This window comes from Lates calcarifer, linkage group LG21 (genome assembly GCF_001640805.2).
Source record: "Lates calcarifer isolate ASB-BC8 linkage group LG21, TLL_Latcal_v3, whole genome shotgun sequence".
In the NCBI taxonomy this organism is placed as follows: domain Eukaryota; kingdom Metazoa; phylum Chordata; class Actinopteri; family Centropomidae; genus Lates; species Lates calcarifer.
The window spans coordinates 22,659,054-22,683,573 of NC_066853.1; the positions used below are offsets into that span (position 1 = coordinate 22,659,054).

The window sequence follows — 24,520 nt, forward strand, 5'->3', positions numbered from 1 at the left end:
TAAGGAAATCAAAGTGCAAAGTTCCATGATTTAGGAGTTAAACCATTAAGCAATATTTTTTCTTTACTGTATTTGTCTGACTTAGTCAACCTTGTTTCACAGATGCAGAAAAGTCTGACAGTAAAACACAACATACTGCAATGGAAATTTTGCATCATCTCTCCTTACCTGCAACATTCAGAAAAATATATTTTCTTTGTCTGAAATTTAGTATATGGTGACAGTTTTTTGCAGTGTGTGTGTGTGTGTGTGTGTGTGTGAAAGTAGATATATGCATGCTCGGTCTTTCAGGGTCAATTCAATCTCAGTTCAGGAGAACGGAAATTCCAATTCAGCAGCGAGTATTATTCATTTCATACCTGAAAGCTGAAGCCAAGGGGCACTTTAGCATCACTTAAAGGTTCATGCTCCCCCTTCCTGCACAAAAGTAAGGATAGATAGATAGATAGATAGATAGATAGATAGATAGATAGATAGATAGGACTTTTGTCCTGAATTTGGAAACAAAACTACCAGCAGTCATTTAAACCTCCACAGTGCAGACACTGATCTGATCCTCTCTCTCTCTCTCTCTCTCTCTCTCTCTCTCTCTGGCAGTCGGCTGGGGTCGCAGGATTACTTTCTGTCAGCAGTGTGACAGCTGTGTACATCTGGTTGTGTAGGGGCCTCTTACAGCTCAATCCACACATCGTTTCACCGGTGTCTGGGCCTCCGGACTCACTGCCACTGCTCACCTCATTACCAACCGGGCCACACCTCCATCTGTCCTCCTAATATCTAAATCCTACTGCAGATTAGTGGGGGAGTCGGGCCCCGGAGGAGGGAGGAGGGTGGGAGTGCTAAGGGTGCTGGGGGAGAGGGGAAACAAGATCCAGGAGGAAGGGTTTGTGCGTGGCACATGAGGTTTTATTAATGATGTATGGGGTTGTGTGGTGGTGGGGTGAAGGGTACAGCGGCTGCTTTTTGGGTTTGTGGACTGTGGCATGTTGGGGGCTTGTGATTACTACTGTACTCTGTGCGTGTGTGTGTTGAAGAGGACAGACAGAGCCAGACAGAAACAGAGAGATGATCTCATAATTCCCCCATGATGATCTAATGCATGAAATCTCTCTAAAGTTTATGTTCTTCTCAAAATTAACGAAGGTCAGTTAAACTTTTATTTAAGGGATAAGTCAAGTGATAATCTATATGTTTATTATTTTCAACAAAACCCATGAAAATACAGAAACTATAAACGGATCTTACTATCAAATATTGCCTGTGTAGCCAAAGCCTGATACAAGACCGTATTTCTCTGTGCCAAAGAGCTTCAAAAACTGTTAACAACACATCAGTGAGTCACACAGTTGCACTGAGTGATATGTTTTGTTATTACAGTGAATATGGACAGTACAGTTTTTCCCCACATATACCGTTCCACCGCTGTAAATACACACTAAGACTCAAAATCTGTGACTGATAATAGTCCTCAACAAATACGTTTGTTACTGCTCTTTGAGAATGTGTTGCTAAAAACTACAGATTGATTTGTAAAAGAAAGACAGACAGAAACTATAAATTTGTGACTTGTTTGTAAAGATGTACATCATCAGAAGAAATGAATAGGCTTTGGAGCTGAGAGCTGTTTGGTCTCCCCTATTGAGAATAGGAATATAGAATGTCACCAATATTGAATATTAAAATGACCCTTAAAAAAGGACTTACCAAAACCAAAATTCAGGGTGTGTGGTCATGAAAGTGAGATGATACATTTTTCAATACTTAGAACCAGGAAAGTAAATAATAATTCAATCACTGTTTGAATTTACAGTAGTTAGTGGAAAGGGGGGCGTAACTCATCTGCTGGCTTTCTATTAAAGGTTAGTAATGTAAGGTTAATGTTAATGGAACAAAGTTAAAAACAAATTGTCTTTTAATTACATTTAAAATAGCATTCCTTTTTTAAGAGATAGAAATCCTTATTAATCTGAAGAATCTGCTTTAGCAGCAACATCTAAGCCAAACACTTCCTGTAAGAATTATTCATTCTTAACTTTATCTTCACAGATTTTGTTGATGGACATCACTTAGTTTCTAGTCAAGGCTGAATGAGATCATGTGGCAAAGATAACTTGTGGTTTAATTTTATAAGTCAGTGATTGATTCAGTGTTATGCATTTGAGCGCGCAAATTACTGAAAAGCTCTGCAGTCTGGTTTGCAGTATCTCTATCTTTGAAAGAACTTTTTGAACTGCATATAACACTGCAGCAAGACGGTGACAGTTTTATCTGTTTTCCTGGCAATAGTAGACAGTGTGACAATTTTGACTCAGTTTTTAAGCAGAAACAAACAAGCTTCATGCACAAGCTGAGAAGAAGCTAAAAGATGTAATCATAATGCAGATTTTGTGTAAACATGCAAATGTGTGTATGTGTTGATGTTGGTTTGTCTAACTAACTATGTATTTGAAAGCACACATCTTATTAAATCAACAATTTCACTTTGTGCAGTTACTGGGTTTTTTGTTTTTAAATTGTTTCTCCTATTGAAATTGTAAAATTTCATATTAACTTGTCATTAAAATCCATAATTCAAGAAGAACAAGATCAGACAAAGAAACATTTAGACACATTTTTCTTTTAATGTAACTATTAGATAACATAAAATCACCCACAGATGTTATGATTATGAGCAAATATAATATCAATATAAATCTATTTCTTTGTTTCTTTGTCACACACCACACACTTCTGGCGTTTAATGGGACAGAGTTTGAAATAAATGTTTGTGCAAATTAAATAGTTTTGAGACATAAGTGAATGTAGTATGTGTGTAGAATGTGTTTTTCTTCATAAGCAGAGTGTGTAACTTCTTATCGTCCGACAGATTATACAGCTATCAGCCACTTCAAGAACACACTGTAATGACAAGTTAGGAATGTGTCTAGGCTACAGAGAGTTAGGCCACATATCAAAGATAGACAAAAAAGACTCTGTGACTTTAATATAAACATACAATATGTTTGAATTATGTCTCTTACTGTCCTCACTGAGAGCAGTATACTTCACTTTTGATCTTTGGGTGCAGACAGTAGCCTATAAATGGTAGAATGTTGCCACCTGGTGATCAAAGTAGCATTTCAATTGAAATTTCTTTTCTTCCTTTTTCAAACATAATATTTTGTATCATTATTATTACTATATCATTATTTCTCTGTATGCATTTCACTATTCATTTAATTATAGGACAGGAAACACAGAAATCTGGTCCTAAACAGAATCACATGTGAACACATTCATTTCCTAAGTATTTGTAGAAGTTGAATAATATAAAGTTTTTTAAATACATATTTTATTATTACTTTACAGTTACTATCTGTTCTCTCTTGGCGCTATGTGTCTTTTCCTGAACTTTTCAAAATATTTACTACATGAGAATGTTTTTTATGATGGTGAAAAGGGACCTTTGATCATAGAAGTGCAGAGCACTATCCTACTCAAAATCTTAAGTCTTTCTCTTTTTGTTTAGTCTGTTCCACTGCTGATAAAACGGTCCATGTTGAGCCGTGGGAAAGAAAAACAACAAATTGACATGTTGAGGCTGTATCGCAGTCTATGGGCCGTATACACGAAATTGTACTACATATCCCATGACCGCTTAGTTGTTCCACTGTGAGGTAAAAGGTCAGGTCGCCTTGATGAGGTAATAACAAACATGGCGGCACTCGGTTCAGCACGGTGCTTACTTCGGAGCTACTCTCGGGTGAAAAATGTGCAGAAAAGCAAACAAATTGTGATGAGGTGGAGCGTCAGGACGCTTTGTAGTGGAACACAAGATAACGGTATGTTTTTATGTTATGAATATTATTTAAGTTTAGTCGTTTTTCCACCTGTAACACTGACCTTGTGGCATGTTTCGTTCGGCTCCATACTGGCCCCTGCGGATGTCAAACTCGTATCACATATCTGAGTCGTTTAATTTTGAATAACCCGTTGGCAGAGACACATAAACTATAGAAAATGTTTATTATGTTTTTACAAATCTTTAGAGTCGTTCTATAAATTCGGCATTGCAGTTGTTTATGAAGTGCCTACAACTCTGTAATAAATTCCCAAAATGTTGCCTCAAAACGCTGTTACCGTTCACAACGTTAACTTTACTCAGCTAACGTTAACTCGTTTGACGACGATGACACGACGTAATTGTAACAAAAATAAGTTAAACTCACGAGGTGCTGCTTTACATTGGATGCCTACTGTATTGTAGAACAGAGCTGTATAAACTTTGGAAGGTTATATTTTATCTGCTATTACTTTTTTTGCACAAACATCTACACTGCACTGAAACTGTAAAAAGGCCTATGCAAACGAAATTTCGTTCTGTATACACTTGCTGCATACTGAATGACAATAAAAGTCTGTCTAAGTCTACTACAGCTTCTGTTGATAAAGAAAACAGCTACAGTTAAACGTGACTATATTTGTGACGACTCGGTCATATTTAACACAAGTTAGAGGAGCACAGATCTTGTAAAGCTAACTCACTATAATTCCATTCTTGTCTAGTCTTGACCATAGAGTGTTGTTTCAACAGTAAACAATGGTAGGCAGTTTAAATTAGCTACATAGGTAAGGCTGAGTGTATACAATAATGGACTTATAGTTAGTTAGTTAGACAAACCATTAACTAATGTAATTTCCTCCCAGACAATGCAAAGCCCCAGTTCACAGATCCAGCTGTGCAGGACATCCTCAGCAGGATAACGGGCCTAGACTTGGAGAAAGTATTCCGACCCATTAAACAGGAACTGAAGCCTCCCAAATATAAACTCATGACTGATGAACAACTGAAGCAGGTGCCCTTTGAATAAATAATAATCCCCTTTCAATCATACACACCTCACAGTAATATGTGTGTTATCCAGTCACTTGTGTGTCTTAACAGGCAATGGAGGTAGCTACACAACAGGCTAAGAAGCTGCTGCAGATGCCCCCTGTCCTGCCGGAGAGGAAGCCTATCAGCGATGTGCTGTCTGTGGATAAGATCCTGGATGGCATGGACACAGCCAAATACGTCTTCACAGACATCACTTACAACATCCCACACAGGGTACACACACGTTGCTTTTATTTTGTGTGCATGTATGTAACTGGGGGTTTGTGATTTCTTGAAATATGCCACAGCAGACGAACAAAAGCGAAGGTCAGGTTGTAGATGTACATTTGGGGAATTAAGGATGTTCTAGTATTTTAAATTTTGTTTTAAATTGTGAAGGTATCAGCCTTAATGTCTTTGTTGGAAGTAGCTGTTTTTGATTAAAATAAATATAATTCAGTTGCATTTATGATTTTACCTTTAATGTCTATTATAAATAAAGATTAATTGGACTTGATTAAGCTTGCAAATCCCTGATTATCTAAGGCTCACTTTTGTACTTTCTTGATAGATTCAGGATTTTTTTTTTTGTTCAAATTTATCCCTTACCATCACAAATTGTATATGCTGTGTGTTTTCAGGAGAGATTCATTGTTGTACGGGAGCCTGACGGGACTCTTAGGAAAGCAACCTGGGAGGAGAGAGACCGACTCATTCAGGTCTACTTTCCAAAGGATGGACGCAAGATTACTGCACCCCTCATCTTTAAGGAAGAGAACCTCAAGGTGGGAAAGGGCAAAATCTGACAAGATTAATGTTTTGGATTATTATAGGCGCTCCTTACTCCCTGCCACCTAAATTACTGAATCAGTAACAGCTCCCATGTCTTTCTTTCCTCTACCTTATGTTTCCCTCAAACTCCTGCTGCAAGTGTTTATCACAACACCTTTTGACTGGTCATAGTAGGAAAAGAACCTGTGTTACTGTTAACATTAATGACGGCTCTGTTCTGTTAAAGTCTGACAGTGATCCAGTATGCACAATACCAGGACCCTGACACTGAAGCAGTGAAATCAAATTCAGCCATTATTAATGTTATTAGTAACTAGTTAACACTGACATGATGTACTGGACATTTTAAATTGAACAGACCTCTCATTACCCCCGATGTTTTCTTGCTTTGCTGTCATTTTCCTCATGAAACCCAATAGGTGGATTTCCTTCCACCACTTTTTATGCATGTTTTCAATTTCTGAATTAAAATGCCTGAGTGGAAAGGCTGGACTGATAAGATCCCAGTGTGACAAAGTGCAGTGGAAAGAGACCTACTGAATTAATCCAGACGTACATGAGGCATGTGACCTAAAGACTCACTGAAAGCGTCCTCTGAGGAGACTGAAAACAGTGGCAGATGAAACATCAGATCTGTGTGGAGTGATAATGATGTTAGTTTCCTTTTAATTAACGTACAGAACAAAAACAAATGCTGTATTTCCATCGCATTCTCTACATTGTTTTTCACCATTGGAGGTTTGACTGACCTTTGCTCACATCACCTTGTCCTCTTCCTCTGCAATGTTTTAATAGCACCCCTCTTGAGACTTAATGCTACCAGCTGTGCTACCACACAAGTGCCTAATGTTGACATAATAGGACTGGATGGAAACTTCCTTTGCATTTTCTTTAGTGGAGTTTCTCAAAATTCAGTTAGAATTTGCACTATATTTTGATGGAAATCTATTGACTCACTGCTTTGAATATATTGAGCTGAATTACAGGGAAAACACAATCCTAAAAAAGTAAAGGTTATCAGCATTGACAGTAATTGATGTTATCACTAGTATATAAGTGATGATTTTAATAGACATTGTTAATGTTAGACTCAACATGTAGATCTTCTTTACACTGTTTTTCTTTTTTTATTGAAAAAAATACTCTATTACTACAACAACATAGTATTGATGTTGCTCTGGTACACACACCAGGTTGTATATCATATACATGACTATACATCTAGAAAAGGGGTTTACATGTCATAGCATTCTAGTGTCCAGATAACAGCTAATACATAATTTGATGTGTTTGATTTGATATTTTCACGCACAAATACATGACCAGAATACCCACAAGTTGTCAGCCTGTAATACAACTCAATGGTAAAAGTGTAAGCCATCATCTGGGCGTGATGTCAAGTGTGGTCTGTAAGCACCCACTCAGTCCTGAGAAAAGGTCTAATCAAGCAAAATAATTGAAACCACCTGTGTTTGTGTCCAGTGAGTATCTTGGGGCTTGGGTCTTTCACTTTCTTCATGTATATATACCTCTCTGTCTTTTAGATGGTGTTTTCCCAGGATCGGCATGAGGATGTGTTGGACCTGTGTCTGGTCCAATTTGAACCAGACTCTTCAGAGTACATCAGGGTAATATGACACTGAGCTTCTTGTTATTTTGACCTGATCACCAGCCGCACTGAAATCTGCAGAACGCATAGAGTCTGTTCAACCATGAAATTTCCCACGTCAGTCTCTGTATTTTCTTTGGGCCATCTGATAGAGAGTGTAAAATGGAAAGAGAAGGTGGATTGGAAGTTTCTGAATTTCATGTGAAGAGCACTGTGCTGAATATCTACAAAAAAGGAGAAAATCACCATGAAGTCTGAACTGAATCTCTTTTTTTTGTATGTGACTTGTATTTAGTTCCATGCAGTTACTTATGAGGACTTGGAAAAGCATGGAAAATACGGGCTGCTGCGCTCCACCAGACACTTTGGAGGCATGGCCTGGTATCTGGTCAAAGCTCGCAGGATAGATGGGCTCATAGTGGACATGTTGAAGAGAGAGCTGTGAGCATATCTGACTTGAATATTTTTGTTGGCTCTTTTAAACATGATTTTAAATTGAGCAGGGTCACACCTTTATTGCTGACAAAGAGCTCTGACCTAAGCCCCTGGTGTGTGTGTGTGTGTGTGTGTGTGCCTGTGTGTCTGTGTGTGTTTCCAGGCTTCAGGATGCCGTGAGTCTAGTGAGTCTGTTCCACATGGTCCACCCCCACAGTGAGTCAGCCCTGGAAGCTGCCAGTCTGCAGGCCACTGGCATCGACCTGCTGAAGGTGAGAACAACTCACCTCTGAGCAGAGACATTAGCTGACTCCTCCTTTTTTACACTTTTATTCATTTAGCTCTGTTTACGTAAAACATTTCCATTTGATCCTGACATTGGCCAGGTCATAAGTTGTGTCCCCGAGGCACTGGGGTACATCAGCAGTCAGTGAGGCTCTTGAGAGGTCAAGTCAGGGCTGTCTCATCTAAGGTTTCCTGTGTGAGAGGCTTGGGTTTTTCTCCAGCGTGGGAACTGGGGGGCCCGGGTTAGGACACATCAGGTCTTATTAGTGCCCACAGCCCCTTGGCCTTGAAGCAGTGGGGAAGGACATTGAGAATGACAGCCATTTAATGTGAAAGGTTAGCAGCGGGAGTCACAGGTGTGTGTCTGTCTGATAGAGTCACTGTCACGCAGGGCCTCTCATTTAGTCACAGTTGATTGTGGAGCACTTTCTAAGCTGTGTTTTTCAAGCCCACCACTAAAACAATTAATACTATGACTGTAGTCTTGGAACATTTTAATACACAGCCCCCACCTCAAAGTAAGTGGTGACCTTTTTCTCCTCCATTTTGCTGACCTCTGACCCTTGTTCCTGCAGATCTATGCCCAGAAGGAGTCCCAGAGGTCAGGCTACATTGAGCTGGCCCTGCAGGCATATGAAGAGGTGGCTGCTGAAGACTCCGCTGCTTGAAAGACATGCCCCTAGATATAAATACACAGATTCATCCACAAGGAGGACCACTAACCATTTCCTGAAGGACATTCTGAAATTGCCCTCCATATTTAAGATACAATTGCATATACTGTACTATATGATTTGGAACTGGTAAAGTCATCAATTCATGTAGAGGAATTATCTGTGTGTGTTACATTTGAACACTGAGTCAGTTCTGAAGTGTCAAGTTAAATGATGTACATAACAAAATGAAGCAACATCTTTGTACCTGTATGATGTTTTGCTCGAGTAAAACAACTTGAGTTCTGTATAACATAGAAGACTTTATTGAGAGATGTGTATTTAATTCACTTATCAAGTCCACATACACAGTACCATCTTAGTTTACTGGAAAAACTAAAAGCAGCAGTATGTGTTGATCCTGGCTGTGAGAGGGAAACATACACCAGGATAGTAAGATGTCAAAATAAGACGAGAATACAGACACTGAGTGTAACTAAATGGGGGATTTGTCCTAGTCATTGGCTGGGTCAGGATTTTTGAATATGTTCTATTTATAGAAAATATGGCAAATAAAAGACACAGACAGTCTCGTCTTACATAGAAACCCTAACCTGATCTTGATGACTTAAGTCCAGAACTTCAAAAAATAAGAATCAAGAATTCCTCAATGGCTTTGATAACACCCTGATCAACAGTGGTATTATATGAGGTATGAGGGAGAAGAGGAAGTACTAAGAGTGACTCATTATTTTATGCTGTAAACTGATAACACTTAAAAGAGTATTCTAAGTTAAGTAGTTTAGTACAAACTGTCTAGATGGCAGATAAATTGTCTAAAAGTGTTGTGTAAACAAAGCCACGCTCATCAGCCTCAGCTGGAAATGTTTGCATAGACTGCAATGTACAGCATCCCATATTTCATATATTACATACACACCTCCTATTTCTTATTATAACTTCTCCTTATACCCATTAACTTCCCTTTCAAATTGTCATTGACCACATTCAGAAAGGTCTGCAGTTGAAATAAAGTCTGGAAGTACTGCAGTAACACTAATCCTGTAAGAATAAGAATTTAGTTATAGTACATCTCAATATAAATATGACTATTTCAGCCTGCAACCAAAAAAGCAAATGCTTGTTAAAGAAGCTTAAAAGCCATATTAGTCTGTTGATAGCTTATCATGGTCCTAGAATACAGCTCTTTGTGTTGTTTGGTCACAAAAAAAAAACTGAAGAGTTTGGTTCTCTCCTACTATTCATTTAAGAAATCCTCATCCAGGTTGACATCTGTGGTGTCGACATCTTCCAAGTCAAAATTATCCAGATCCAGATCATCTAGGACCTAAAGGTAAAAAGGTATTCAGTCAAGAGGTGTGGTGTTCTGATTCTGCATCAGGGCAGTAACACATTTATATCTACATACAAATATAGATTTAATATTAGTGAATGCTGCAGGCTTTCAAACATCTTTACCTCCTCATTCATTTCCACCCCAAGGTCCTCTGCTGGTTCTTCAGTTCCCTTAGCACCTGTCTCCTCCTCCACTATGTTGCCCTCTGTGGGAGTTGCTGCTGGGGATAAAACCTCTGGCTCAGCCTTTAGAGGCACATGAGGCTCTAGGTTGTCCTCAGGCTTCACTGGGAGTGCTGCTGACTGTCCCTTTTGTTCTGGTTCTTGTGCTGGGTCTGGCTTTAATACTGGCATTGTGTCTTCAAGTGGGTCTAGCAGTGGGTCAAGGACAAACTCTGGAGAAGCCTGGACTTGGACAGGCACATCCAGCACTGAACTGTTGGTGTTTTCGAAGGAGATGAGCTCCTCCACTGCTACAGCTGATGGTGCTGATTCCAAAACAACTTCCTTAGTAACAGGGGTTCCTTCTGCTGCTGCTGTGTCTGTATCTACGGGGGGCGGTGCATCTGAAGAGATTACATCGGTTTCCAGTTCGTCATAAACAGGCATCTCCCAAGCTGCTGCAGATTCTGGTGCTATTGCATCAGCATCAACTGTTAGAGCAGTGGTAACTAGGATATCCTGTGTTGCTATGGCTTTTGTTGCCATTGTCTCACTTGGTGCTTCTTCTGTTACAATTATGGTTTCTATTGCTGTCTCGACAAGACATGTTTCAGAATCACAGGCAGCAGGTACAGCATCAGCTGTTGGAGACATTTCCTGAACATCCTCCTCAACTGAAGATATGATTTCTTCTACAGGTCCAGACTGCAACATCTCTGGCTCTTTGGGACTAATCTCTATTGTGGACTCTTCCTCTACAGAGACTGAGGCCTCCTCTAATTTAGTAGTGGTGTCTTCCTTTATTGCCACCACATCTGGTTCAAATGCAACCACCTCAGAGGATGCGAATTCTGCTTGTTTCAGCTCAACATGGTCTTCTGTCACAGTGATAGGAAGAGGGGAAGCTGCTGTTGGACTTGATTCCTCTTCTGCTGATGAAACAGGATCAGACATCTTCTGCTTTAGTGGAATGGGCTCCTCCATCACTGTTGCTTCAGGATGTCCCGGTTCTGTTGCTGCCTCCACTGTGAAGCTTTCATTCCTGCTTTCCATCACCTCCTGTATAGAACACACAGAATGACATTCCACTGTAAAGCAACTATAATCAATACCTTTACATTTGCAATGGTTTATGACAACTTTTACGTAAGGGGTTGCTCATAGTGAACCCACAGATTATTATCACCTGACTGTGCACTTCCTCTCAGCTCTCTGAAGCTTTATGACATTTTTCAGATCACTGTTTTCATTCTCTGGCCAACAACTTTAGGTTCACCATTCAGCCTCATTTCCAGATGCTGCAAGCAGCTGTTTTCAGGAGGAAAAAACTCTACAACACCTGCTCACCACCAAACAGCAGACAGTGTTAGTGGCTACATGAACATGGCAGAGCACTCAGTAGCTAAAGACCCAGATATTTTAAAGAAATATCTGGAGGTATAGGATTTGCAGTAATGTACATTTAATGTTGCTGGGTAGCCAGCAACACAACTCCAAATGAATGCTAATGTTACTCAGTATCTACTGGATGTGTAAATGGGAAGCTTTGTAATATGTCAGTGCTGTGTTCTGTTGCTCCCAAGTGCTCACAAAAAGTAGTTACTGCAGGTTTAAGTAGCTTCTATTCAGTCTCAAACAAAGAAAAATAAATTTAAAAAAAGAAATCCTCTGGTAGCTGTTTCAGATCCATTTATTAATTCAGTAACTGCATACATTTACATAATGTGTCTTTTATGTTGTGCAGCTTTATTCAGAAATGGCACAACATTTATGGAAGACTAACCAATGCTTGTGCAATATTTGGCACCTGAGCCACAAGGGGGAGCACTAGCACTGTTAAGAACAGCTCAAGAAGTTAACTTGGGACTCATCAACCAGTCTGCCACGGCTCTTTTCACAGATTTTTCACTGTGCCGTGTTTATTAAACTCACTGTTTACATTGTGCATAAGAGATGATAACTACATGATAAATGTATTACAGTTTTCTAATTTGGCAGAGGATGATGTTCATTTAATCACTCTGTGTGTTTTACCTTGCACTGCTGCAGCCTTTATGTTAATCTGATGGCATTAAGTACAGACTTGTGTCATGTTGAGAGTGATACTGAAATGTTGCTAGGCCTGACTGACACAGGCTAGGATTCTGGTCCTCACCTCTGGTTCTCTGACCTCCTCACTGGACACAAAACCTGCAGATTCCTCCAGAACATTGCGGTCCTCATTTGGCTGAAAAGTAAAGAAACAGGTGACCTCGAACAGATATTCGATTGATACTTTAAGTATGGACAGGAATACATAATTTGAAGTAGTGCACTGTATAAATGCACTACTTCGTGTATTTAAGTAATTACACTTCCTTTGACTTCCACTGACCATGATGAGTAGGTATTCTGCGGCAGGCCTGACCCTGACATGAGTCTCCTTCAGGTACTGCTCAGCCAGCAGGGCTTGCTGGAGGCCAGGGAACAGGTTGCTGTACTGGGTGGGGTCAGCCAGAGCATCTGCTGCCTTCTGGTTGACCTTGGACAGACTCTCCTTCCACAGCTTCACCACCCTGGAGGAAGAGAAACATATACAGCTCACCAGTGATGCATAATGTATATATAAAGGGATATGGATATTCCCGTTATGAAAAAGTTTGGGAAACCGCATCATTTTCCTACTGATTTTGACCTTGGAAAACTTTAATCCTCTGGGAAACAAAAAAACATTTTTATTACTGACACAGCCAGTTCACTGGAGTATAACACTCAGGCATATGCTGTACACTCAATAGAGATAGCTCTACCTTGACACATGGCTGGGCAGATATGTTCTTGCCAAGAATGCAGCCTCTGGCAACCGATCTGTTTTGATGAGAAGGTCCAGACATTTGTCCAATCTGGGAAAATACACAAAAATTGTGATGAAATAAATAAATAAAATAAACAAGTACAGTATTAAAACAAGCCCAAACAGCTCCTTTCCCCTCCACACACTCACCGTCCTTGCAAGAAGTATGTGAGGAAGGCCACATTGGTCTTTCCATCCCTCTCTGCCCCCTCGGCCAGTTTGCCCACCATGTCGGTGTTGCCTGAGGCAGTGGCCAGCAGCAATAATCCCCCATAATCCTGTGCTTGGTGCAGACACTCCTGGGCCAGGCTAAACTGGCACTTTGTAGTCGCGAGCTCTGCCAGCTGCTTCCATTTCTGCTCTGACTGGAGCCCCCACATGCCAATGTGCCAAATACACAGGAGAGAGGATTATCACAGGAGGAAAACCATGAGCCTCCACAACAATACAGTGTGAGGCAGTTCATAGGAGATGCCAGGGTTGTTACTCACCCTGTCAGACTTGTTACGGGAAAAATGACTGATTCTACATACATTACCCTGCATATTACATGGCCAATGATTAAAACAATTCTATTATATTTATATACATTAATTTAATTTTATTATTATAAAAGCCAATTTGCAAAGTTCTGATAATGATTAATGTCAGAATGTGTGTTTTGTAGTCAACTAAGCTTTAAAATAATACACAGGAAAATTTTGCTCAAACATGGGTCATTCTTCAGAGCTGCAACAACAGGAAACCTTAGCAGCATATTTAGCTCCTTGACATTAACATCTGTACATGTTAGTGACAGCCATGGATTGCCATGAAATTTTATAAGGATGGTTTGGTGATCCCCTGACCTTTCCTCTGTGCCACTCTGAGTTTGACATTTGTGGTTTTGAGAGAAATAACTCAACTGGATGAATTTCCAAACATGGCTAGTTCCAGCAAAACTAATGTCATCCCCATCAATCTCAGCTGTATGTTTTCCATACTAAGATGCTTAATGAGTAAATATGGTAAACTCAACCTGCTAAAACATCAGCATGCTAGCATTTTCACTGTGAGAATGTTCGCATGTTGACCTTAGCTTTTAGGACAAAGGACTGTGCATAAACACAGCCTCACAGAAGCACTAGCCTGCCTGCAGACTCTTGTTTCTGTATGCATTTATGTGTGCTCTGACCTCTGCCTCCGAGGCCAGTTGGTAGGCTATCTTGAGCTCTCCCAGCTGCAGAGCGAGTTCAAACTTGTGCTCTGGGTCTGTGGACACAGCCAGGGCCTGCTGTCTGAAACCCTAAACAACACAAGAAAACACACTATAAACATTTAATTCGATGTATTCTTCCCTGTAAAGCACAGCTGCCAACGGTAGATATGTGAAACTATGAGAAAGTGAAGAGGTGAAGTGGTAAAAGAGACTGTGTGAGAAGCAAAACCATTCCCTGCATAAATCTATTTCAGAAGAACAACACAAAAATTCTGCTGAGAGGTTTTACTCCATCTGGCTGCCTGATGTTCTGTAAATTATGCATTCATTCAAATCCTGAATTTATTGTCATTTCAAGCAAAGAGAAAAGCACAGAGATGGACATGGAGTTCCAAGGGCAAAATATGGAAGGCAATCATACCTGTTTCTCCAAGAAGTGGGCCACCCTGGTTCTCTGTTCTTTTGGGATTGTGGGTAGAACCTTGTCAGCTGTACTGAAGTCCCTCCTCATCACAGCTGTCTGGTATTCCAGCACAGAGAGCAGCAGGGAGTAGCTGATGATGTTCAGTTCTTTGTCTCCAAGGTAGAGACGGTCGTCCTTGGGGATATAACCCAGCAGGTACATTGTCCTACACCAGAAAAAGACCATTTTTAAGGCACATCTTTCAGAATATTTTATGGTATTTCTGATTTACTGAATAGAAGGGGATTGTATGAGAAAGGCAAACAGCATGTGACAGCAAGGTGGCTCCAGAAGCCACAGAGTAGATTTTCGTTGCTTGCCAAGGACATGGTTGTAATGTTGATTATGGCAGGGCACTGAGACACATTTATTTTGTGCTGCTGCCATACTTTATAAAGAAACCAAGATGGGTTTACTGGTACAGCTTTGCTAATTTTACATTTCTTAATGCATCGAACCTGTCCATGTGAGCAATGGTGATGATCTCTCCTCCAACATAATAGTTGAGTCTGTTAACAGAGCTGGTGTAGATGAAGCAGTCTCCCACCCATACTCCTGTCCTCACCACCTCCTGAACCTCTCCCAGCACCTAGACAGCAGGAAGTAGCAAAAAGGATACAAATAACCATTGGAAACAATAGTTAAAAAGAACTCACTTCCAACATAAGTCCTTTATAGACAAGTCAAATTCCAAACATGTTACAGTGCACTGTGTGTTAGATTTATGAAAATGAATAAGCAGAAGCTATTCAAATTTAGTTTCTGCTTTTCCATCATGTGTATTAAGATTATGTTATGTTAGCTTATTTCCTGAAAATGTCTTTCAGGAAATACCATCAGAGTCTCTGACCTCAAAGGCATCCTCTATGCCATCTTCAGACATCTCTTCGTTCGATTCCAGGGCTGCTGACGCTTTCTCTGGCAGATAGTGTAGCACAAAGAAAGATTCATCTGTAGCGATACACACCAGCTCTCCAGAGTCAGACCAAAGGATCTAAAGAAAGGAAGACAAAAGATTAATAGACTGTCGAAGCAGACAGAGTACTGGACATTGTAACAGCCATAAGAGTGGGACTCACGTGTTTGGGCTGGATGTCGATTCGGCGGACAAGTGTGGCACTCTCCCAGTCGTAGAAGGCTAGGCCACTGTTTGACCTCACCCCCAGTAAGAAGCCACCAAAGATACCTGTGGGACAAGAGGACACTATGCATTACACACAAACTCACACATATACATACTGTATGCACACAAAGATAGAACATTAAGCTCACCTTCAGCCCCAAAGTCAGGTTTAAAAGCCTTCTTCTCTTTAAAGTTCTTAAAGATTTTGACCATACTGTTGCCTTCCCTTATAGCATACCTGTAAATACAGTGTAGACAGTTAAATATAATGTAGCTGACCACATTGGAGAGTGGAGTTAATGACACTTATTACATATATTGTATAATTATGACTGGTTAAAGGAATATTTGACACTTTGAGACATACAAATCAAAGCCATAGCACTTTCATGACTGTAGAGTAAATTTCTACAGCCAGCTGGCAATTAGCTCAGCAGGTGTAGCGTAGCATAAAGACTGGAAGTAAGGAGAAATAGCTAGCTCTGTCCAAAACACAGACTAACAGCATCTCACTAATTAATATATGTCATTTGTGGGCAGTTTTTTGAACACTGGACTGAGCCAGGCTAGCTTTTTCCTCCTGGTCCCAGTGTTTATGCTAAGCTAAGATATACCACCTGCTGATATGAGAGACATAATATCAATCTTCTCATCCAAGGCTTCCCAAGAAAGCCAATTTGTATCCCAAAATGTCACTACACTATTCCTTTAAGGTGTTTAGGACTTACTGTGAGGAGTCATGTGCCCAGACAAACTCTTGAGCTGAACCAAAGCTCTTGTTCCTCAGGGCCATGGCGGTGTAGATGATATACTCCCCATCTCCACAGACCACTACAAACCTACAAATACACAAGGATACACGCATGCATATATTTATATAAAATTATAGTTTGAAATTTAAAACAAGGATGATACCCACAATTCTCCCCTCAAATGAAGTATTATTTGTTTGGTTTTCTCTCACATTCAGTAAGTGTTTGAATATGAACAGTGCTCTCAGTGTCTCACCTCCCGTTGGGGCTGTGCTGGATGGTCTGGGGGTAGATCTCACAGCTTCCCATGTCTTTAACACCAAGCGGCAGCCTCTCTCCGTCCCTGATCTCAGCCTCTCCCATGGCCTTCAGGTTGGCCTGCTGCACTTCAGAATGTCGAGCCCACATGACCTTCCCACTGGAGTCCATCGACATGGCCGGCTCCTCCCGACCCAGCTGAGAGGGACAGGAAAAAGAAACCAGAAGATGAGGAGCAAGACATGAAAAAAAAAAGAAGAAAATGGTGTAAAGGAATGCAATGATGCCGCTATATACTCCAGTTGAGGTTACATTATTTGGCTGTCCATAGCTGCTGTTGAGGATAGAGAGGTCATGTCATCTATTTCCTCTGGGTTTTGTAGGTATTAACAAGCCAAAGTGTTTATAATTTAGTTAAAATTAAAAGTTAACGTTCAATATTCTGTGAACACTAGACTACTAATTTCTAAGTCAGTGGTTCCCAGCTGCAGTCTTTTGGCCCCCAGTGACAAATAAGAAGCCTCCACAGTGTATGCTAAGAGCGCAAAGTCTATGACCCTTGACCTTTTTAGTTTCTTAGAAATTCAGTCATCTGCCTCAGGAATTGGGGGTTATTCCACCCTTTAAAACACTACTTAATACTGATGAAAATATAAGGAATAATAACACTGCTCAAACAAGTATACTTTGATGATGATGCTGCCTTCATCATAGCCCAAAGCCACGCTGTTGGAGCCAGGCTGGCCACATATACACCACACCCTCTCCATGCCATAGTTGAGTGTGTTTTCTAATCGGTAGGTGTTGGAGTGCCACACTCGAACTGTGCCTGAGGAAACAAAGAGCTCACATTGAGCAAAGGTGCTGTACATATTTTGGGCTGTAGTTTTGATGTGTGTGTGTGTGTAGTTTTCACAACCCACCATCTTCAGAGCCTGTGAGGATGATTGGAAGCTCGGGGTGGAAGCTGACACAAGTCACATTCTGGGCGTGACCCTCCAGGGTCTGAACACAGGTTTTGTTCTGGTAGATAAAGACAGACAGCACATGTACTCATTACAGAATGTCACTGACAATACTGTAGTAGGCTTTTTATACCATAACTGCTCATGTGTGTATGTGTATGTAAATATATAACACTGAAAAATGTGTGCACATGTTATCTTCATGTTATGGCTCATTTCAGCATTTTAGATATTAAAAATATGTTTAACAAATATGACACTTTGGGTACAGGTCAGAACACTAAATGATGACCCGTAGACAAATTTTTGAAAACATTGCATCACATTGCAGAAATACATTCTTGTTACTACTTTCACTAACCACCACTTCTGCTGTCTTTACATGTATATGGGATGAAAACCATGTGAGGTTCACTGGATATGTATAGCTTGTTTATGGAATCACTTGAAATATAAGAGCACAGGCTCACAGCAAACATATAATTTTGGGATAAATTAATTATTGGCTCTTGATTGAAAGATGTGTGCGCACTGTTCTACAACTAAACAAAATAAATAAAGACAAATTCACTAGGTATAGCGGAATAGTAAAATGATTGTTATCACGTAAGAGCCAGTAAACAAACTGTTTTACTGTTACAGGATATTGAACAAAAGAAAACAAAGTCCAGTGTGTGATTAGGTACCTGATAATCCCAGATCTTGACAAGGCGATCATCAGCCCCTGATATAAGGTAGGGCTTGTCTCCTCCACTGTAGTAGTCAATACAGTTCACTCCCTTCTCATGACCCTCCAAAGTGAAGTTAGGAGTCTTGGAGCCAAGCTGCCACACCTACCACAGGCAGAGTAGCAACATGCTGAAGGAGAGTGTGTATGGGAGTGTTTCTAACACTGAACAACCTCTGACAGTTCAGTATATAACGAGTAGTAGAGTGATTAACAGGTATTTGCTGTTATCTTTTAAATGGTCTAAGAACATAAGATGGTAGTTTTTCTCAAGATTGAAACCACATTTCCCACAATCCTGTCTGTGACAATAATGTCCTTGCCTCTCCCTTTTTTTCACTTTTACATTCATTTAAACAGGAAGAACAACACCTCCTTCAGTTTGTGCCCTGCAGCAATTTCTCTTTGTGTGTTGAAATGTTTACGTGTGTCTGTGAATGAGTGTGTGTGTGTGTGTGTGTGTGTGTGTGTCTACCTTGATAGTTCTGTCCAGAGAGGCACTGGCAAACTGGTTGTTGTCTTTGGGGTTGATGACAATCTGCATGACATAGTGAGTGTGCCCCTCAAACACCTGACTACACGCCCACTTTCTGTCCCAGTCCCACAGCTTAATCAACATGTCATCTGAAAACACAAACACACATATAAGACATAAGTTTTAGATGCACCGTATATACAACTTTTTTGTGCTTACGTGAGTGTGTGTAGCTCTCTCGTACCACTGCTGGTGAGGATGTAGGGCTGTGTAGGGTGGACAGCGATACAGCGGATGTAGTCAGCGTGAGCCTCAAACATGTGAACTCTCTCCAGAGTGTTATAATTGAACACACGGATCTGCATGTCATCCTGTGGAGGGATGAAGAGATTAACAAACATATCTGTACATAATCAGAACAGAAAGACACACATTTATATGTCCATGGTCACTGTCTCCAAAGAGGAGCGTCAGCAGAGGAGCTGACTGCCTACTGCACTTTAATTAGAAAAACACACTGGTTCGATCTAGCAACACCACAATGTTGGGCTTACTTTATCTTAATTTATCATGGGCAGAAAACCAATGGGTCACCAATCCAGGATATACAATGGGTCATTTTGATTCTGCTCAAGCTTTACCTTAAAACAATCCTAAATGCAAAATCACTTGTACAAACATATGGGTATGACGTTCAAAACTGAAAAAGATACACATCTCATGCATCTCAGTTTTTACCTAGAGATGTGTAATTCAAGCTTTAAAAACTTTTTCCCATGTAAAAATGACACTGAAAAGAGACAAATATTAATCATTACGAGTTCATTTAATCTGTTTTCTGTCCTTTCCAATTTCTTATCAGTGAACACACAGAGATAAGTGAAATTAAAGTACTTACAGCTCCAGCAATGATCCAGTGTTTCCTGGCAACAAACTTGGCCACTCTGACAGGCAGCTCACACAGCTCAAAGGTTTTCACCATGGTCTATGCACAGAAGTCAAGAAAGGGAAACATTATTAACTTTTTAATTAACATATATGTAATGGATAAAACAAGCTGAAGTGATAGTGTCTGTGATGGGATGACTATGTGGTTATGTGAATGATTGATCAAGTGATTAAGTGAGCAGATAAATGAGTGATAGTGACCTGTGTGTCATGGTTCCAGACCACCACGGTGCCGCTGTAGAGGCTGACCACCATCCACGGCTCAGTTGGGTGGAGGTCCACGCTCTTCACCCGGTCTGATCGAGCCGTCAGCCTCCGCTTGATGTCCAACCGCAGAGGCTGTTGAGAAAGAGAGAAGAAGGTGACCCTCAACAACATCTCCTATTCTGAACCAGTAGATTGTAAAAAGACTCATTAAGCAGAAAATAAGTTGTGTTAAATATGTTTGGGATCTATGCTTTTAATGCAGAGTTGTACATTTAATAGGACGCAAACACTTACTGTAGTACTGTAGTAACAATAACACACTGTAGTCTATTCTACCTCTGGTTCTGGGGATAGTTATGAGGAGGGGGTGTGTCTGTTGATACGTCCCATTCCACATTTTATATGCATGCCTGCTCCATAATGACTGGGCCCATTCAAGTCCTGCCATGTCAATGAAAAATAGTAGTCTTTTATCTACTTTAAATGTGATGACTGTATGTTAAAAGTAAATGTAACAACCTGTGTGTCGTATGTAAAAATATGCTGGTGCTAGTTTTACTTTGTTGCTTTAAAATATGTTGTACCTTTTGGATTCTGTTGCATATGGTTTCTGAATGGATGACTACTGTACCATTTGCATGGAGTTTACATTACGAATGGAGATGAATGGTAGAAGTTTCTGTACTAACAAAATAGCCACAAGAACAGCAAACAACAAACAAAGTTATGTTAAAGTATTTTTTTATTGTATTGCATACCATTGTTCCGCGTCAGTGAGTCTTTGCGAGTGTGTCCAGTGAAGAGCCCGGCCTCCCTGCTGCCCTCGTCGGGCTTCTCCGGTGGAAATCAACGGAGAAAGTTTTGAAACTAAGCGAACGAGAATAAAAACAAAGTGACTTCCGGTTCTGATTTTCACAATACATCTCAAAGCAAATTCATAGACTACATGAAAAGAATGGAACAGAACCCTGGCAAAACCAAAACTGTAATCTAACTGTCCAAATTCATCAGCGCCAAAAAAGTAAATAAATAAATAAACGAATAAATAAATAGATAAATGCAGTAGTTATTATAAAATTGATCCTAGCATTGTAATAATCAGAGTTAAAGCTACCTTAAGTAGCTTAACAACAACTAAACAACAAAATACAGTGTCTATCTGTATGTCAAACTGTTATTATCAACAGAGATTCAGGTGGTGTAATGTATGGGTATAAGTTACATACATATAGTAGATGGTTTATGTACACTACTCATGTATGGACATCCATGTGTACATTATTTACACCTTATACACTGTTAAGATTTACAGTTGATCCTGGATAATGGATATGTTGCCACACAATAAGTATATCAAACTGTAATATATAATCTGTAAATTGTAACAACAGTTCTAATAAGTGCTGCAGCTATTTTAAATGTAAATATTTACTAAACATCCGTCAGTTTTATGATTTTCTGGTCCTACATGTAACCCTTTATTTGGAAGAGAAAATAAAATATTTCCGGTGTACATCTCCCTGTCGCTGTCCGACTTGACGCAGCTTCTTTTGGCGACGTGGATCCTCCAGCGCTTCCTGCGGGAGCAGCTCAAGATCCGGCAGAGAAGCAGAACATGCTGTACCTGTCAGCTCGTAGGCTGCACTGCAAAAAAAAAAAATGCAGGCTTTACAGAAACAACCCACCAAGTTCACTTTTGTCTCTTGATCCCCACAATTTACCAAACAGATGGAGATGTTTGGATTCATACGATCTTTAGGTCTTTTGACTCATGCAAATCTTCCGGAGAGTTTCAGGTTGGATGACAGACTTCATCTAATTTTTTGCAGTGTATCACCAGGAGCTTTTTTCTTCACAGAATTTTGTATAAATATTCAAGACACGAGTTTCATATATGAGGGAAACTTTCTGTTTCTCCTTTTTGAAGAAGGGACTGATAAAAAAGAAGTGTGGTAAGAAATCACTTTATTAGAGATGTACACTACATCATAAATAGACAGCAATGTGCAACACAGAGTGGATAGTTTTGAGCAGATGAGGTTTGGTTCCACGTTATTGTGTCTTCTTAAATACTTGGTGGCAGATTTTGTCGAGCACAGTGATTTCCTATAAGAGAAGATACAGACCTTTAGACTGTGAGTCCAACATGATGCAACAAATGTTTCTCATAGTTACATAAAGAGGTTGAGCTTAAGTCTCTATGTTTCAGATAGTGATTCATTTACTGTTTTATCTTGCTTTCTCAGATCTCAGAGATATGACACAGATTTGTGTGATCCAACAGAGGGTTGAGAAAGACTTCAAAAGGCAAGAGAGGAGAGGAAGTGTTTCTTCTTTTGAGATTGCTTGTTGGTGTTTACTTTGCTGTTTTAATGTTGCCAGTATGATAACTAGCAAGAACTGATGCAGCTGTGCAGCTGTGGTTGCACAGAAACGTCTTGTTTCCTGGCAAATATGTAAAAACCTTTACACCTCTGTGTCACGCTCTCTCTCACCAGATGCAGCAGGTCTCCCTCGATCCAGTGTTTCCACCCACGATTTTCCTTCTCCCCCTTCTGAACACACACCAGCTTGTCCCCATCCCAGGTGACCAGTGTCTGTTATATCACCACACAAACACACAAACAATGGTCAATGCGTCTGTCTTTGCTGTTAATCATGACTGTTCTGACTACCATCATCCAGAGAACTTTCCTTGTTTTCTTCTTGAGAAAAATGTCAAAGAATTCAGAAAACAGTCCCACCTTGACTTTTCGGTTGTCCAGGCCCTTTGTGTGCTCCTCAAACTCCTCTCCCACGGTGAAGTTGACCTCGTAGTTTCTGAAGGTGCTCAGTGTGTTTGTTTCAAATTTGTCTCCGTTCTGGACGATCACCTTTGTCTGATGCAGATGGGAAGCTATCTTTCTGGTGGCAAAGTCAATGTCTGCAAGCAAAAAAAAAAAAAAAAAAAAAGAGGGGGATAACGTCAGTGGTGGCAGTGTGGTTTAGTCAGTCAGTTTGGCAAGTTTTATAAAGCCATGATGGTTTGGTGTGTGGTTTGACTTTTTAAGTCACTGCTTCGTGTGCACAGGCACACATCCACAGACACAAATGACACCACAGGCCACTTATTATGATTCCTCTCCTACTGTTCCTCCTGACAGTCTCATTTACCCTTTAAAAATGACCTTGCTCCGAGTCAGAATGAGCCTAAATGAGTTTCTTGGCCCCGCTTAGCACTGGGCCCTGCCAAAGAGAACCACCCACCCACACCATTTAGATATTCATATCCTATTTTCCCTAAAGTGAAAATTCAATTTCTTCCCATCACTCTTACAGATACAGCCCCTATATTTACCCATCTAAATGATATTTTGACCCATTTCCATAAGGATGTCATTTTCCTATCCGCTTGATGGAAATGAGGTGGAGCCATTCAGGATCTCCTGGATTTTGTGTGAGCTGAGCGTAGCAGGGTTGTTTTATGAATTGCAGATAGAGTCGTGAATAATGAAAGTGTTTCTGAGCCTGATCAATGACTCGCCAAAAGGAGGAGAGCTGAGCTGAGTGCTGGGCTCTCCTTTTTTCTTTCTTTTTTTTTTTTTTCTGGAAGTAACGACCTGGCCTGCTGCCTGATCCAGGGTCAGAATCTGTCTTCCTTTCCTGCAAATCAGGAGGATGAAAATGCAGAAAGGAGTGAATCAATATTTATTTGGCGTTATAACAAACGGCAGCCGCTCACAGAGCGGAGGTTAACTTGGCCTGACAGCAGCTCAATGAGGAAATGAAGCAGTACCACAACATTCCTCCTTTATCCCCCCCCCCCCTTGCTCTCTCTCCCTCACTTGCACTGCTGCTCTCTCACTCTTTCTGTCACACTCATTCCACATTTTCTGCTCAGGTCTTCCCCTATACTTGGTTGCATCTTTAAATGTAACCCTGTAATTGATCCCTGTTTTTAATGAGGCTTACAAGCCACATTCTCCCCCTCTGTTTCCCTTCAGTAGGCAGTATGAGTTCAACTTACCGAGGGCCTTCATGACGTCCTCGAAGTTCTCGTTGCTCACCATCTCCCAGCGTCCATTGTAGTCTGCAGGCATTTTGACTGGTATATGAATGGAGGTAGCTGTTTGCCTTTAAGTTTGTCAGTCAGTGTATCAGAGAGACAGTTAAAGGGCCCAGCCCTTTATATACACTTGTGAATGTGTGTGTGTGTGTGTGTGTGTGTGTGTGTGTGTGTATGGACCAAAGGACAGGGTCCACCCGATAATTCCCTCAGGACAGTGTGTGTGTGTGTGTTCTCTTTTACATAGTGCATTGTGAACACACTGCTTCACTCATGGCTGTTGCATGTGATAAAAATGCCCTATTACCTGCACTCCAGTGTATTTCCTCCACATAATTCTGTATCTGTTCATTAAGCGTGTGCTCACTGACTTGGATGC

The 24,520-nt window shown here is 40.5% G+C and overlaps 3 protein-coding genes across 3 annotated transcripts; 1 reads left to right on the top strand and 2 right to left on the bottom strand.

The window, feature by feature from the left end:
• The first annotated feature begins 3,660 nt into the window (after positions 1-3,660).
• On the top strand, positions 3,661-8,951 carry mrps22 (mitochondrial ribosomal protein S22). Its single transcript, XM_018684114.2, has 8 exons — positions 3,661-3,821; positions 4,687-4,835; positions 4,925-5,089; positions 5,497-5,640; positions 7,192-7,275; positions 7,552-7,697; positions 7,855-7,963; positions 8,552-8,951. Exons 1-8 carry the CDS (start codon positions 3,695-3,697, stop codon positions 8,642-8,644), a joined length of 1,017 nt encoding a protein of 338 aa, XP_018539630.1. The 5' UTR covers positions 3,661-3,694; the 3' UTR covers positions 8,645-8,951.
• Positions 8,952-9,089: 138 nt separating this feature from the next.
• LOC108888218 (COPI coat complex subunit beta 2) lies at positions 9,090-20,946 on the bottom strand. The gene is made up of 22 exons (XM_018684113.2): positions 20,855-20,946; positions 20,091-20,228; positions 19,840-19,926; positions 19,186-19,312; positions 18,942-19,090; positions 18,426-18,572; positions 17,698-17,797; positions 17,461-17,603; positions 16,773-16,972; positions 16,493-16,603; positions 15,914-16,002; positions 15,721-15,827; positions 15,492-15,635; positions 15,100-15,230; positions 14,600-14,807; positions 14,155-14,265; positions 13,131-13,345; positions 12,937-13,029; positions 12,522-12,702; positions 12,303-12,374; positions 10,109-11,206; positions 9,090-9,977 (listed from the first exon to the last, which is right to left on the bottom strand). Exons 1-22 carry the CDS (start codon positions 20,855-20,857, stop codon positions 9,888-9,890), a joined length of 3,744 nt encoding a protein of 1,247 aa, XP_018539629.1. The 5' UTR covers positions 20,858-20,946; the 3' UTR covers positions 9,090-9,887.
• Positions 20,947-22,043: 1,097 nt separating this feature from the next.
• LOC108888152 (retinol-binding protein 2) lies at positions 22,044-24,258 on the bottom strand. The gene is made up of 4 exons (XM_018683992.2): positions 24,103-24,258; positions 22,841-23,019; positions 22,592-22,693; positions 22,044-22,202 (listed from the first exon to the last, which is right to left on the bottom strand). Exons 1-4 carry the CDS (start codon positions 24,173-24,175, stop codon positions 22,149-22,151), a joined length of 408 nt encoding a protein of 135 aa, XP_018539508.1. The 5' UTR covers positions 24,176-24,258; the 3' UTR covers positions 22,044-22,148.
• Positions 24,259-24,520: the final 262 nt, after the last annotated feature.